Raw genomic sequence first — 14,851 nt, 5'->3', positions numbered from 1 at the left:
TTTTTTCCTTCACAGAAGCAAAGACACATCGGGAGACTACTGTGTTATTAATGTTATGTTTTTTGACCCACAGCTGTCATCACTGTGAACAAGGAGGATCTTGAAGCCGGCATAGAAAAGCTAATCCACACTATGGCGCGTATTCAGGAGCAGCACAATGTGGCAATGGAGGAGCTGCAGAAGCTGCGGGACATGTGCCAGCAGTTGTAGGCGGGCCAATAAGACAGTTTTGGTTGTTACAATAAAAATATTTAGTTTAACTATCATTCCATTTTTTTTGTATTAGTTAACTGTACATGAATTTGTTACGTTAATTTGTGCCCTCATACAGTGCTGTGATCGAGACACACCAATCAAAAAGTAGTGATAGAATTTCTAATAAAAGCTTTTATTTGAAACATTATTTTAACAAGACAATAAAATAAAAAGGAATGTAAAAGAAGTTAGGAAATCACAAATTATGATACGACGATTGTTCCGGCTGAAAACTTTGGTGCCTGACGGGCGAAGCCATATGTGACGGTATTGGCGTGTAGGAGTTATTAGGGGGTGGCTGGCCGAAGTGGGAAACGTGAGCATTGTGTCGCATCGATGTCTGACACTGTGACCAACCATTGTAATTTGATGGCTCTGTCCGCTGTATTGGCCGGGAAGAGACCAAACAAGTGTTCTTGTCCAAATCCCCATCTGTACCCCTGTTTACTGCTTCCATAATCAGACGCTCTGCTAGTATTCTTTGGTTGTCGTCCATTTTGGCCAGTTTGTCAACCACATAGTGTCCAAACCCCTGCAACGCAGGGCTAACATTTCTTGTCAACACCTTCTTTGCCAGGCTCAATAGTTCATTTGAGGCGTCTGAGGTGGCTTTCCGTTTTCTTTGACCTTGCCTCGATTGAGTCCTGGCAGGTGCAGCCTCCACTAAATCTGTTGTCGTGCAGTCCAGTGAACAGTCCAGTGTACTCTCCTGCGCACTGTCATCCTGGGGGGGAAAAAAAAAACAAGTTATGAACCCGGCAACAAAAAGTTGTACCACCATAACCGCATCCAAACTATATATTCGTAGTAGGTAAAAAAAAAAGATTATAATATATTTTAAGCTTAGTAATATTCTTTAACCCTCCCTTTTATTTAATACTTTAAACTACACTGTTCTGACTGCTAGGGGAACCTGACGAAAATTTAATAGTCTAAATAGTCTCAACAAGAGTACATCGGCAGCTTGAAGCGATACTATTTTCTATATTGCTTAGATGGTATGGTTTAGATATATCGCCATTTCATACATATTAAGTTCCCCATATAATACTTGACTGCGACAGGGTTACTTATGTGTATATGTTTTTGTAACAACTTCAAACTGATGTGATAATCAGAAGTATAAAACATAAAATGCAGAGAAAAATTATGTAATTATAGGACACATTGGTGAACTTTCGTCCAAAGAGCTACTTACTTGTTGCCCTTGTGACTCCTGCTCGGCGTGGTTCTCCGAAACAATTTGTTCCACAGGTGCCAAGTTGCGAAGACACGTGGAAGTCCGTGGCACCTCTTGGTCCCTCAGAAAATTAAGATGTTCAAAATACCAAAGTTTTGGCACATAAACATCTTCAGTGGAAGCTCCGGACCTTGTAGTCTGAAGAACCTTGTTCAGCTCCTTCCTCCACACCGTGCGGAGCGCCTGGATTTTCTTTTTAATAACTGCTTCGTTTGCTGCCTCTTCGGGTGCATGACAATTGTAAAGCTCAATGAGCTTTAAGTAACCCTCCCTCCTCTTTTCCCTGTTACAATACTCAGGAGATTTGATTTTCCAGAGGCAGGGAAAAGACTGATAAATTTCGATGAAATCCCTGATGAACTCCACACGATTTGACATCTGAAAAATAAGTATAAAAAAAAATTACATGGTTGACAAAGAGTCCTTTAAACAATACTTTTGCCAGTGTGCCAAACGCTTAACAACAGCAGCCACACAAAGCGCTCATGCCTACCATCGCTTCTTCCATCTGCCACGCCATAGGCCACCATAACCCAAAACAGTGTACCGCCCGCTTCCCTACAGCAGCCACACAAAGCGCTCATGGTGACCATACATTGTACCATCTGCCACGCTGTAGCTCACCAGACACAACCGGTCATAACCAGTCACAACAGCGTACCATCCGCATCGCTTCAGCGGCGGAACGAAGCGGTCATGCCGACCAAACTGCGTCCCATCTACCACGCTGTAGCCCACCAGTCACGACCAGTCACAACCAGTCACAACAGCGTACCATCCGCATCGCTACTTCCATCTGCCACGCCATAGGCCACTACCGCCCGCTTCCCCACAGCAGCCACACAAAGCGCTCATGGTGACCATACATTGTACCATCTGCCACGCTGTAGCTCACCAGACACAACCGGTCATAACCAGTCACAACAGCGTACCATCCGCATCGCTTCAGCGGCGGAACGAAGCGGTCATGCCGACCAAACTGCGTCCCATCTACCACGCTGTAGCCCACCAGTCACGACCAGTCACAACCAGTCACAACAGTGTACCATCCGCATTGCTACTTCCATCTGCCACGCCATAGGCCACTACCGCCCGCTTCCCCACAGCAGCCACACAAAGCGCTCATGGTGACCATACATTGTACCATCTGCCACGCTGTAGCTCACCAGACACAATCGGTCATAACCAGTCACAACAGCGTACCATCCGCATCGCTTCAGCGGCGGAACGAAGCGGTCATGCCGACCAAACTGCGTCCCATCTACCACGCTGTAGCCCACCAGTCACGACCAGTCACAACCAGTCACAACAGCGTACCATCCGCATCGCTACTTCCATCTGCCACGCCATAGGCCACTACCGCCCGCTTCCCCACAGCAGCCACACAAAGCGCTCATGGTGACCATACATTGTACCATCTGCCACGCTGTAGCTCACCAGACACAACCGGTCATAACCAGTCACAACAGCGTACCATCCGCATCGCTTCAGCGGCGGAACGAAGCGGTCATGCCGACCAAACTGCGTTCCATCTACCACGCTGTAGCCCACCAGTCACGACCAGTCACAACAGCGTACCATCTGCCACATTGTAGCCCTCCAGTCACAACAGTGTACCATCCGCTTCGCTTCAGCGGTGGAACGAAGCACTCATGCCGTCCATACAGCGTTCCATCCACCACGCCCAAGCGGTTTACATACCTCGAAGCAGCGGTGCAAAGCGTGGTATATTCAGCGAAGTACAAAATTCCAATGTCCAGGTCCACCAAGTGTCCAAGTACGAAGTGAAGAAAGGAAATTTTGAAAGCAGTGAGGTGGCATTGGGAACAATAGCGCTCAGGTGACAAATTTTCCAACCAATTGTGTGCACAGAACCTTTGGCCTATCAGCACACTAGCTAGTAGCACAACACGGCCACAGTGAACAACGTCACGCACAGATTATGCAAAATTTGCTCTGAATCGTCGTGTGTGACACGACCGTACGACTGTCCCATACGACTTCTACATCGCAAATACGTCATGAATTTATCGCTTCAGCGCCGTGCATCGTGTAGTGTGACCGCAGTCTACGATGTTTGAAACGATAATTAAGTGACGATGCAACGTCACAAATCGTGCCGTCGTAGCGATCAAAATTGCACTGTGTGACGGTACCCTTAGGCACATTGCGCCCTAACACATACTCTTTCTCTCTTGCTTCAGATTTTCTGCTGCAATGGCCAGAAAACAGTATGATTCATCTAAACCCCTTCATTTAGAAGAAATGAAGATTTTTTTGTTAGAAGATGATAAGGAAGAACCAGCAGTAACTGAGGATTTAGAGGAATCTAGTGACATTTCATCTGAAGATGAGGTAGCAGAATGTAACACTGATTCTGGAACAGAGCAGGATGGTGATGACACTGATACAGAGGAAACAGACACAGATCTAGCTTATTATTTGGGCAAAGATAAAAATACAAAGTGGAACAAAAAGGCACCCAAGAACAAACAGCGCAGAGAATCCCACAATATTATTACACACCTTCCTGGAGTTATTGGAAGTGCTAGAAAAGCTAAAACTGCAGTGGAATGTTGGAGTAATCTAATTACAGATAGCATGTTGGAAACTATTGTTCGGTTCACTAACCAGTATATTGACACAATCAAAGAGCAATGCTCCAGAGAGAGGGACATCAAAAACACTGATGTGATTGAACTCAAGGCATTTATTGGCTTGTTATACCTAGCTGGTACTTTCAGAGCAAATAGGCAAAGTTTGGAGGAGTTGTGGGGGACAGACGGTGATGGCATCGAAAAATTCAGCCTTGTGATGAATCTGAAACGATTCAAAGTCCTGATCCGTTGCCTCCGTTTCGATGATCGAAGTACCCGGACAGAACGAAAAGGTTATGACCGGCTTGCACCAATTCGGGACATATTTCAACAATTTATTATGAATTGTCAAAAAAGCTATTGCCCGGGGCAAAACCTCACTATTGATGAGATGCTTCCAGGTTTCCGTGGAAGATGTGGTTTTCGGCAATATATACCATCGAAGCCAAACAAATATGGAATTAAAATTTTTGCCATGGTTGATGCAAGGATGATGTACACTATGAACATGGAAGTTTATTGTGGAAGACAGCCACCAGGTCCTTTCAATGTGAGCAACAAGCCTAGTGATGTGGTAAAGAGAATTGCTGAGCCAATGTTTGGATCTGGTCGAAATATCACTGCTGACAACTGGTTTACTGACTTTGATCTGATTGATTTTTTAAAAACGAAAAAGCTGTCATATGTGGGAACTGTTAGAAAAAACAAAAGGCAGTTGCCGCCAGATTTTCTATATACAAAAGGCAAACAACAGTATAGCACTATGTTTGGGTTCAGTAATGGAAAGATTTTAGTTTCTTACATCCCACGCGAGAGGAAAAATGTGATTTTGGTCTCTTCATTACATAATGATTACACCATTGATCCAGAGTCTGGGGAGCTAAGGAAACCAGAAATCATAACTTTTTATAATTTGACCAAAAGCGGCGTTGACACTGCTGACCAAATGTGTGGCAATTTCAATGTAAGTCGAAATACCAAACGCTGGCCGATGGTAATCTTCTTTACAATGCTGAATATGGGTGGCATCAACTCACAAGTAATTTACCTCGGTAATGAACTTAAACAAATGCGCAGAAGAATGTACCTAAAACAATTGGCTAATGAACTGGTGAGTGGAGAGCTAAGCCTAACGGTACCGTCACACTAAGCGACGCTGCAGCGATACCGACAACGATCCGGATCGCTGCAGCGTCGCTGTTTGGTCGCTGGAGAGCTGTCACACAGACAGCTCTCCAGCGACCAGTGATCCCGAGGTCCCCGGTAACCAGGGTAAACATCGGGTAACTAAGCGCAGGGCCGCGCTTAGTAACCCGATGTTTACCCTGGTTACCATCCTAAAAGTAAAAAAACAAACGCTACATACTTACCTACCGCTGTCTGTCCTCGGCGCTCTGCTTCTCTGGTCTGGCTGTGAGCGCCGGGCAGCCGGAAAGCAGAGCGGTGACGTCACCGCTCTGCTTTCCGGCCGCTGTGCTCACAGCCAGACCAGAGAAGCAGAGCGCCGAGGACAGACAGCGGTAGGTAAGTATGTAGCGTTTTTTTTTTTTTACTTTTAGGATGGTAACCAGGGTAAACATCGGGTTACTAAGCGCGGCCCTGCGCTTAGTTACCCGATGTTTACCCTGGTTACCAGCGAAGACATCGCTGAATCGGTGTCACACACGCCGATCCAGCGATGTCTGCGGGGAGTCCAGCGACGAAACAAAGTTCTGGACTTTCTTCCCCGACCAGCGACATCACAGCAGGGGCCTGATCGCTGCTGCCTGTCACACTGGACGATATCGCTAGCGAGGACGCTGCAATGTCACGGATCGCTAGCGATATCGTCTAGTGTGACGGTACCTTAAGAAGTACAAAGACGGTTGGAATGCCCCTTGCTCTGCAACACCGGTTGAAGAGATATCATCCCAAGGATGTTCCAGAACAAACACCGACTCTACCACCTTCTAAAAGACGCAGTTGTACTACCTGCTCATTTGTATCTGGTTTCAGAAGGCTTTCTAAATATGACTGCAAAATATGTAAAGAATCAATCTGCCTTTCCCATGCAACTTTCGTCTGCCAGCCTTGCTTTTCTAAGTGTACCTGTGCTGCTTCTGCTGCAATTGAAACCACTGAAGATGAGTAGAAAATAATTAAGTAACATCTAAGTGCAATATCCTTTAAGTTTTTTTCCATAATTTTATATTTAAGCAATAGTTAAGTAAAGATAACTGGAGCCTATTTGGCGGTACTACCGAAAAGTGGTACTTTTAGTTTTAATAAGTTTATGGTTAATGATTTGGTGTAATCTCTTTTAATACATTCCTATGAAGGTCACTGACTACTTCTATAGTCCTGAAATTGAAATATGTAGCTACTATAGGTGGTTTTCTGACCTGTGCTTGTCAGGCACATTGCTCCTGAACTGACGAGAATCTATATTGCGCCTGACAGAGGGTTAATACATCAGATAGGGATTATATACATTAGCCAGGACTGCTCTATTATGGGTATACCTGATCATCTGTATAGTACCTGTATGAACAGGGTTCAGAGAGAAAATATCCATGTAGAACTTGCAAGATGGAACAGCTACAATGCAAATGACCCACAGAGGAGTGGTGGACTCCCCAGTCTTGTAGAAACAAGAGAACAACGTATTAACTAAATACCCTGTATTTTTTTATTTTTTGACTAGCACTTGCTTATTTACTGTGACTTTTTTACAACAGAGTATTTTTTGACCTCTCTGTGCGCTTTTGTGTCTTCAAGCATTTCTCAGCATGCACATCCGCAGCAAATCCACAGATCTTTTTTAAACCTGCGGTTTTGCTGCAGATTGGCCTGACACAATGGTCAGTGGGTGCATAAACGCTGCAGATCCGCAAAAAGAATTGACATGCTGCAGAAAAAAAAATGCTGTGATTCCGTGCATTTTTTTCCGCAGCATGTGCACACCAAATGTCAATTTCACATTGACTAACATTGCTTTTGGATTACACTGTGGATTTGATACAAGTCTGCGCTTCCAAAACCGCTGCGGATTCTCATCTAAATCCGCAACGTGTGCACATAGCCTTAGACTTCTGTAAAATAGATACCCAGTGGCGTGGTTGCCACTTTTTGCCCTTATTATAAAAATGCGGTCCCCATCTCCTGTACTGTCTGTGAGTTTGTGCTGTATGTTTTGGTTCATTGCTATGTGCCTGATCAATAACGTCCTTGCGCTTCATTTGTCTTCTGTAGGTATTTCCATTTGACCTCTGCCTATCATGACATCTGCTTTGTAACAATCCATAAAGCTCAGCCATAATGACCATTACCTTTGTAAAGATCAGAATGAATATACGTCTGGCCCTGACCAGTGCAGTGACCCACAACAATTCATATCTTTAAGTATAGTACCTTGCTTTGGATTTACAGTCTATCACCTACAGGGGGCTACCCTGCACATTCAATGAGGTGATACACTGGACATATAGTCACTTTCATAAATGTCTGATTAAACTGTAGGGAAGTAAAGGGTGACTAATGTCAAAATATATAGTTTTAGGTCTCCTTTAAGAAATGTTCCAATACTCAGTTCCATATGAAACATTTTTGCTGTAAATGCTGATTTAAAAAAAAGTTCAGAATCCATTTACTGTTATTTGTAAGTGAAGAGTTTTGTTGTACAATTGTTTAAATAATAGTGAGTGTGAGTCCTAAAAGCTTTAAAAGGAATAAAACAAGAGATACAATTCTAACTATACTCTTACAAAATGAAATAATTCAGATATGTTTAATATACAATTCCCTTGATTTCCATTATAAGGTTTTCATGCTTTGTGGCAACACATATGGTCCTCAGAGAACGGCTGTATTCCACTCCTAATGGATCATGCATTAGCTAATCTAGTAATTCAATTAGCCTTGAATACACTGTGATGGTTGGAGCTGACCTCCTTCCCCCATTTACCTGGCTCTCTGACATCATGGAGACATTCATTATAGAGCTCCGGACAGCGCACAGACACAAGGTCTCTTTTTCTATAGTTCATAATGATGTTTCTGCGGATGTTGGTAAATTATCTATGCTGATATCATGCAGAGGAAATCCACAGCAGGCAAAAAAGTTTGCAATAAGAAAGTGATAAATATTGAAGGTAATTTTATACTACTGCCTACAACTGTGCTGAATCTAATTGTATAATTTCTGTAATTTTACATAATATACAGCTAGGTCCAGAAATATTTGGCCAGTGACATGAGTTTTGGCATTTTAGCTGTTTACCAAAACATATTTAAGATAGAGATAAAGTGGCTTTAACCCCTATACCCCCAAGGGTGGTTTGCACGTTATGGACCGGGCCAATTTTTACAATTCTGACCACTGTCCCTTTATGAGGTTATAACTCTGGAACGCTTCAACGGATCCTGGTGATTCTGACATTGTTTTCTCGAGACATATTGTACTTCATGATAGTGGTAAAATTTCTTTGATATTACCTGCGTTTATTTGTGAAAAAAACGGAAACATGGCGAAAATTTTGAAAATTTCGCAATTTTCCAACTTTGAATTTTTATGCAATTAAATCACAGAGATATGTCACACAAAATACTTAATAAGTAACATTTCCCACATGTCTACTTTACATCATCACAATTTTGGAACCAAAATTTTTTTTTGTTAGGGAGTTATAAGGGTTAAAAGTTGACCAGCAATTTCTCATTTTTACAACACCATTTTATTTTAGGGACCACATCTCATTTGAAGTCATTTTGAGGGGTCTATATGATAGAAAATACCCAAGTGTGAGACCATTCTAAAAGCTGCACCCCTCAAGCTTCTGAAAACCACATTCAAGAAGTTTATTAACCCTTCAGGTGTTTCACAGGAATTTTTGGAATGTTTAAATATAAATTAACATTTAACTTTTTTTCACAAAAAATTTACTTCAGCTCCAATTTGTTTTATTTTGCCAAGAGTTACAGGAGAAAATGGACCCCAAACCTTGTTGTACAATTTGTCCTGAGTACGCCTATACCCCATAAGTGGAGGTAAACCACTGTTTGGGCGCATGACAGAGCTTGGAAGCGAAGGAGCGCCATTTGACTTTTTAATGCAAAATTGACTGGAATTGAGATGGGACGCCATGTTGCGCTTGGAGAGCCACTGATGTGCCTAAACATTGAAACCCCCACAAGTGACACCATTTTGGAAAATAGACCCCCTTAGGAACTTATCTAGAGGTGTGGTGAGCACTTTGATCAACCAAGTGCTTCACAGAAGTTTATAATGCAGAACCGTAAAAATAAAAAAAAATTTTTTTTCACAAAAATTATCTTTTCGCCCCCAATTTTTTATTTTCCCAATGGTAAGAGAAGAAATTGGAACCAAAAAGTTGTTGTACAATTTGTCCTGAGTACGCTGATACCCCATATGTGGGGGTAAACCACTGTTTGGGCGCATGGGAGAGCTCGGAAGGGAAGGAGCGCCGTTTGACTTTTCAATGCAAAATTCAGAGGAATTGAGATGAGACGCCGTGTTGCGTTTGGAGAGCCACTGATGTGCCTAAATATTGAAACCCCCCACAAGTGACACCATTTTGGAAAGTAGACCCCCTAAGGAACTTATCTAGATGTGTGGTGAGCACTTTGACCCACCAAGAGCTTCACAGAAGTTTATAATGCAGAGCCGTGAAAAAAAAAAAAAAAATTACCGCCAAAATTATTTTTTAGCCCCCAGTTTTGTATTTTCTCGAGGGTAACAGGAGAAATTGGACCCCAACATTTGTTGTCCAATTTGTCCTGAGTGCGCTGATGCCCCATATGTGGGGGGGAACCACCGTTTGGGCGCATGGGAGGGCTCGGAAGGGAAGGAGCGCCATTTGGAATGCAGACTTAGATGGAATGGTCTGCAGGCATCACATTGCGTTTGCAGAGCCCCTAATGTACCTAAACAGTAGAAACCCCCCACAAGTGACCCCATATTGGAAACTAGACCCCCCCACGAACTTATCTAGATGTGTTGTGAGAACTTTGAGCCCCCAAGTGTTTCACTACAGTTTATAACGCAGAGCCGTGAAAATTAAAAAATCTTTTTTTTCCCACAAAACTTATTTTTTAGCCCCCAGTTTTGTATTTTCCCAAGGGTAACAGGAGAAATTGGACCCCAAAAGTTGTTGTCCAATTTGTCCTGAGTACGCTGATACCCCATATGTTGGGGTAAACTCCTGTTTGGGCACACGGGAGAGCTCGGAAGGGAAGGAGCACTGTTTTACTTTTTCAGCGCAGAATTGGCTGGAATTGAGATCGGACGCCATGTTGCGTTTGGAGAGCCCCTGATGTGTCTAAACAGTGGAAACCCCCCAATTATAACTGAAACCCTAATCCAAACACACCCCTAACCCTAATTCCAACGGTAACCCTAACCACACCTCTAACCCAGACACACCCCTAATCCTAATCCCAACCGCAAATGTAATCCAAACCCTAACCCTAACTTTAGCCCCAACCCTAACTGTAGCCTTAACCCTAACTGTAGCCTTAACCCTAAATGTAGCCTTAACCCTAACTGTAGCCTTAACCCTAGCCCTAACCCTAGCCCTAACCCTAACCCTAGCCCTAACCCTAGCCCTAACCCTAGCCCTAGTCCTAACCCTAGCCCTAACCCTAGCCCTAGCCCTAACCCTAACCCTAGCCCTAACCCTAGCCCTAACCATAACCCTAGCCCTAACCCTAGCCCTAGCCCTAACCCTAATGGGAAAATGGAAATAAATACATTTTTTTAAATTTTTTTTATTTTTCCCTAACTAAGGGGGTAATGAAGGGGGGTTTGATTTACTTTTATAGCGGGTTTTTTAGCGGATTTTTATGATTGGCAGCCGTCACTCACTGAAAGATGCTTTTTATTGCAAAAAATATTTTTTGCGTTACCACATTTTGAGAGCTATAATTTTTCCATATTTGAGTCCACAGAGTCATGTGAGGTCTTGTTTTTTGCGGGACAAGTTTACGTTTTTATTGGTAACACTTTCGGGCACGTGACATTTTTTGATCACTTTTTATTCCGATTTTTGTGAGTCAGAATTAGCAAAAACCAGCTATTCATGAATTTCTTTTGGGGGAGGCGTTTATACCGTTCCGCGTTTGGTAAAATTGATAAATCAGTTTTATTCTTCGGGTCAGTACGATTACAGCGACACCTCATTTATATCATTTTTTTATGTTTTGGCGCTTTTATACGATAAAAACTATTTTATAGAAAAAATAATTATTTTTGCATCGCTTTATTCTGAGTACTATAACTTTTTTATTTTTTCGCTGATGATGCTGTATCATGGCTCATTTTTTGCGGGACAAGATGACGCTTTCAGCGGTACCATGGTCATATATATCTGTCTTTTTGATCGCGTGTTATTCCACTTTTTGTTCGGCGGTATGATAATAAAGCGTTGTTTTTTGCCTCGTTTTTTTTTTTTTCTTACGGTGTTTACTGAAGGGGTTAACTAGTGGGCCAGTTTTATAGGTCGGGTCGTTACGGACGCGGCGATACTAAATATGTGTACTTTTATTGTTTTTTTTTTTTTATTTAGATAAAGAAATGTATTTATGGGAATAATATTTTTTTTTTTTTCATTATTTAGGATTTTTTTTTTCTTTTTTACACACTTGTAAAAATTTTTTTTTACTTTTTTACTTTGTCCCAGGGGGGGACAATACAGATCGGTGATCAGCCAGTTTGCACAGCACTCTGACAGATCACCGATCTGTCAAACAGCGCTGCAGCGTTACCAAGTGCCTGCTTTGAGCAGGCACTTGGTAAGCCACCTCCCTCCCTGCAGGACCCGGATCCGCGGCCATCTTGGATCCGGGACTTTCTGCAGGGAGGGAGGTGAGAGACCCCCGGAGCAACGCGATCACATCGCGTTGCTGTGGGGGTCTCAGGGAAGCACGCAGGGAGCCCCCTCCCTGCGCGATGCTTCCCTGCACCGCCGGCACATCGCGATCATGTTTGATCGCGGTGTGCCGGGGGTTAATGTGCCGGGGGCGGTCCGTGACCGCTCCTGGCACATAGTGCCGGATGTCAGCTGCGATAAGCAGCTGACACCCGGCCGCGATCGGCGGCGCTCCCCCCGTGAGCGCGGCCGATCGCCTATGACGTACTATTCCGTCCGTGGGAAGTAAAGCCCACCCCACATGGACGGAATAGTACGTCTGATGGCAGAAAGGGGTTAAAGTGCAGACTCTCAGCTTTAATTTGAGGGTATTCATATCCTAATTGGAGTAAGAGTTTAGGAATGATAGGTTTTTATTATTTTTCTTAGTAAAAGTAATTGGCCAATTATCTCAAAAGCTTTTTAATGGACTGCATGGGCTATTCCCTCATTAATCCATCATCAATTAAGCAGGTAAAATGTCTGGATCTGCTTCCAGGTAAGGTATTTGCATTTAGAAACTGTTGTTGTGAACCCACAACATGTGGTCAAAGGAGCTCTAAGTGAAAGAGAAACAGACCACCATTAGACTGAAAAAATAAATCCATCAGATAGATAGTAGAAATGTTATAGGAGTGGCCAATTCAACAGTTTGGTACATTCTGAAAAAAGAAGCTAACTGGTGAGCTTGTGAACTCAAAAAGGTCTGGACATCCACAAAAGACAACAGTGATGGATCCCAGAATCATTTTCATGGTGAAGATAAACCTCTTCACAACATCCACACAAGTGAGGAACTCTCTTCGGTAAGTAGGTGTTTCAGTATCTAAGTCTACCATAAAGAGAAGACATCATGAAAGCAAATACAGAAGGTCCACCACAATATGTAAACCAATAATCAGTCTTTAAAATAGAAAGGCTAGATTAGACTTTGACAAGAAACATGTAAAGATGCCAGCCCAGTTCTGGAAATGCATTCTTTGGATAGATGAAACTGAGATCAACCTGTACTAGAATGATGGGAAAAAAGAAAGTATGGAGAAGGCTTGTACCAGCTCATGATCCACAGCACACCACATCTTCTGCAAAACATGGTGGAGTCAGCGAGATGGCATGGTCATACATGGTTTCCAATGGCGCTGGATCACTAGTGTTTATTGATGATGTGACTGAAGAAAGAAGCAGCTGAATTAATTCTGAAGTGTACAGGGCTATAGTTTCTATTCAGATTCAACCAAATGCCCCTAGGTTCATTGGACAGCTCTTCACAGTACAGATGACAATGACCCAAGCATAATGCAAAAGCAAGCCAGGAGTTTTTAAGGCCAAGAAATGGAATACTCTGCAATGGCCAAGTCAATCACCAGATCTCACCCCCATCGAGCATGCGTTTCACATGCTTAAAACAAAACTTAAGGCAGAAAGACCCACAAACAAACAACTGAAGTGACCTGCAGTAAAGGCCTGCCAAAGCATCACAAAGGAGGAAGCCCAGCATTTGGTGACATCCATGGCTTCCACACTTCATGTAGTCATTGCCTACAAAGGATTCTCTACAAATTAAAATGTGGCATGGAGAGCCTAAATCAAAGATTTGATCACTGTTCAAATATTTCTGGAACTAACTGTAAACCTCTATACATTTGTACATTTTATTTTCGACATGTATCAGAGAATCAGCTTCAACAAAGCGCCAGATTAAATACAACACAATAATAATGCAATAATATTGTAATATTTTTAGTAAATGTTTAAAAAGATGCAGTGCTTTTGCTTAATAAAAGCAATGTATCTAGTTACTCTGGAAAATCCTATTTATACAAATTAATATAACTAATTGCCACAAGACATTTTAGAACTGCATAATCTTGTTTGTGATTTCGGTTACTAAATTTTTTACAAGTTGGAAGCTAAAACAATTGATATAACAGTCTGTAGGTAACTTCGTAATAACACTCTTAAGCTGGGTCATGGCAGGACAGTGAATTTCCCTAATGGAAGCCTCCAGGTACAGAATTTCCTGCAACTCCATGCATTGCTAAAGCTAGATATGTGTATAATGCTATCATCATAAAACAATAAACATCACTGTTTTGCTTTGGGTGAGGCTCCTAATGGATTGCCTTAGGCGGGTTGACTTTAAAACCACTGGCTCAGCCTTTTAGCCTAACACAGTTAGTAAAGGGACATATGGTCAATTAAGATGATCCATCCCATAGTGGTATATGAGAACAATACATTTCCTATGAGGATGTATGACCAGCTATTTCATTTTGCTTTATTAAGCTATTTTGTAACTCTGCACAGTGCAATATAGTTCAGTAACCCTTATAAACCAGGCAACAACTCTGGGTTACTTAAACCAACCACAAAGAGTGCATTTGTAGTATAATGTCCACTCACTGTGTTATTAAGGGAGATTATAGACAATTATAGACATAAATGCATACACTATATGGCACCAATGTCTTAATATACAGCACTGTCAAAAAGTCAAGAAGAGCCAAATTATTATCACGTGTGTCACCTTATTCTATACTTGTAACCAATTGCAGTTGTGGTGATGCTGAAATTTACTCAGCACTTTACATTTCTGCAGTGAAACTCATACATGATATAGAGTCATTACAAACAGAGTGATCTATTTCAAGTGTTTATTTCTGTTAGTGTTGATGATAATTGCTTACGGCCAATGAAAACCCAAAAGTCATTATCTCAGTCAATTAGAATACTTTATAACACCAGCTTGAAAAATGATTTTAAAATCTGAGATGTTGGCCTACTGAAATGTATGTTCCGTAAATGCTCTCAATTCTTGGTCGGGATCCTTTTGCATCAATTGCTCCATCAATGTG

At 42.3% G+C, this 14,851-nt stretch overlaps 2 protein-coding genes across 2 annotated transcripts; one reads left to right on the top strand and one right to left on the bottom strand.

The window, feature by feature from the left end:
• Nucleotides 1-87: 87 nt before the first annotated feature.
• On the bottom strand, nucleotides 88-2,513 carry LOC138674149 (uncharacterized). The gene is made up of 2 exons (XM_069762065.1): nucleotides 1,454-2,513; nucleotides 88-979 (listed from the first exon to the last, which is right to left on the bottom strand). Exons 1-2 carry the CDS (start codon nucleotides 1,871-1,873, stop codon nucleotides 452-454), a joined length of 948 nt encoding a protein of 315 aa, XP_069618166.1. The 5' UTR covers nucleotides 1,874-2,513; the 3' UTR covers nucleotides 88-451.
• A 1,199-nt stretch (nucleotides 2,514-3,712) lies between these two features.
• Nucleotides 3,713-5,242, top strand: LOC138674529 (piggyBac transposable element-derived protein 4-like). Its single transcript, XM_069762354.1, has one exon. It carries the CDS (start codon nucleotides 3,713-3,715, stop codon nucleotides 5,240-5,242), a length of 1,530 nt encoding a protein of 509 aa, XP_069618455.1.
• The last annotated feature ends 9,609 nt before the right edge of the window (nucleotides 5,243-14,851 follow it).

The sequence above is a fragment of the Ranitomeya imitator genome, chromosome 4 (assembly GCF_032444005.1).
Source record: "Ranitomeya imitator isolate aRanImi1 chromosome 4, aRanImi1.pri, whole genome shotgun sequence".
NCBI lineage: Eukaryota > Metazoa > Chordata > Amphibia > Anura > Dendrobatidae > Ranitomeya > Ranitomeya imitator.
This window is presented reverse-complemented; position numbering and strand designations above follow the sequence as displayed.

Bases quoted from the DNA above. Each gene is read 5' to 3' on its own strand.
- LOC138674149 (XM_069762065.1), bottom strand. From the start codon at position 1,873: ATGTCAAATCGTGTGGAGTTCATCAGGGATTTCATCGAAATTTATCAG. The intron at 980-1,453 runs GTAAGTAGCTCT...TTTCCCCCCCAG, and splicing joins AGGAGTCACAAGGGCAACAA to GATGACAGTGCGCAGGAGAG.
- LOC138674529 (XM_069762354.1), top strand. From the start codon at position 3,713: ATGGCCAGAAAACAGTATGATTCATCTAAACCCCTTCATTTAGAAGAA.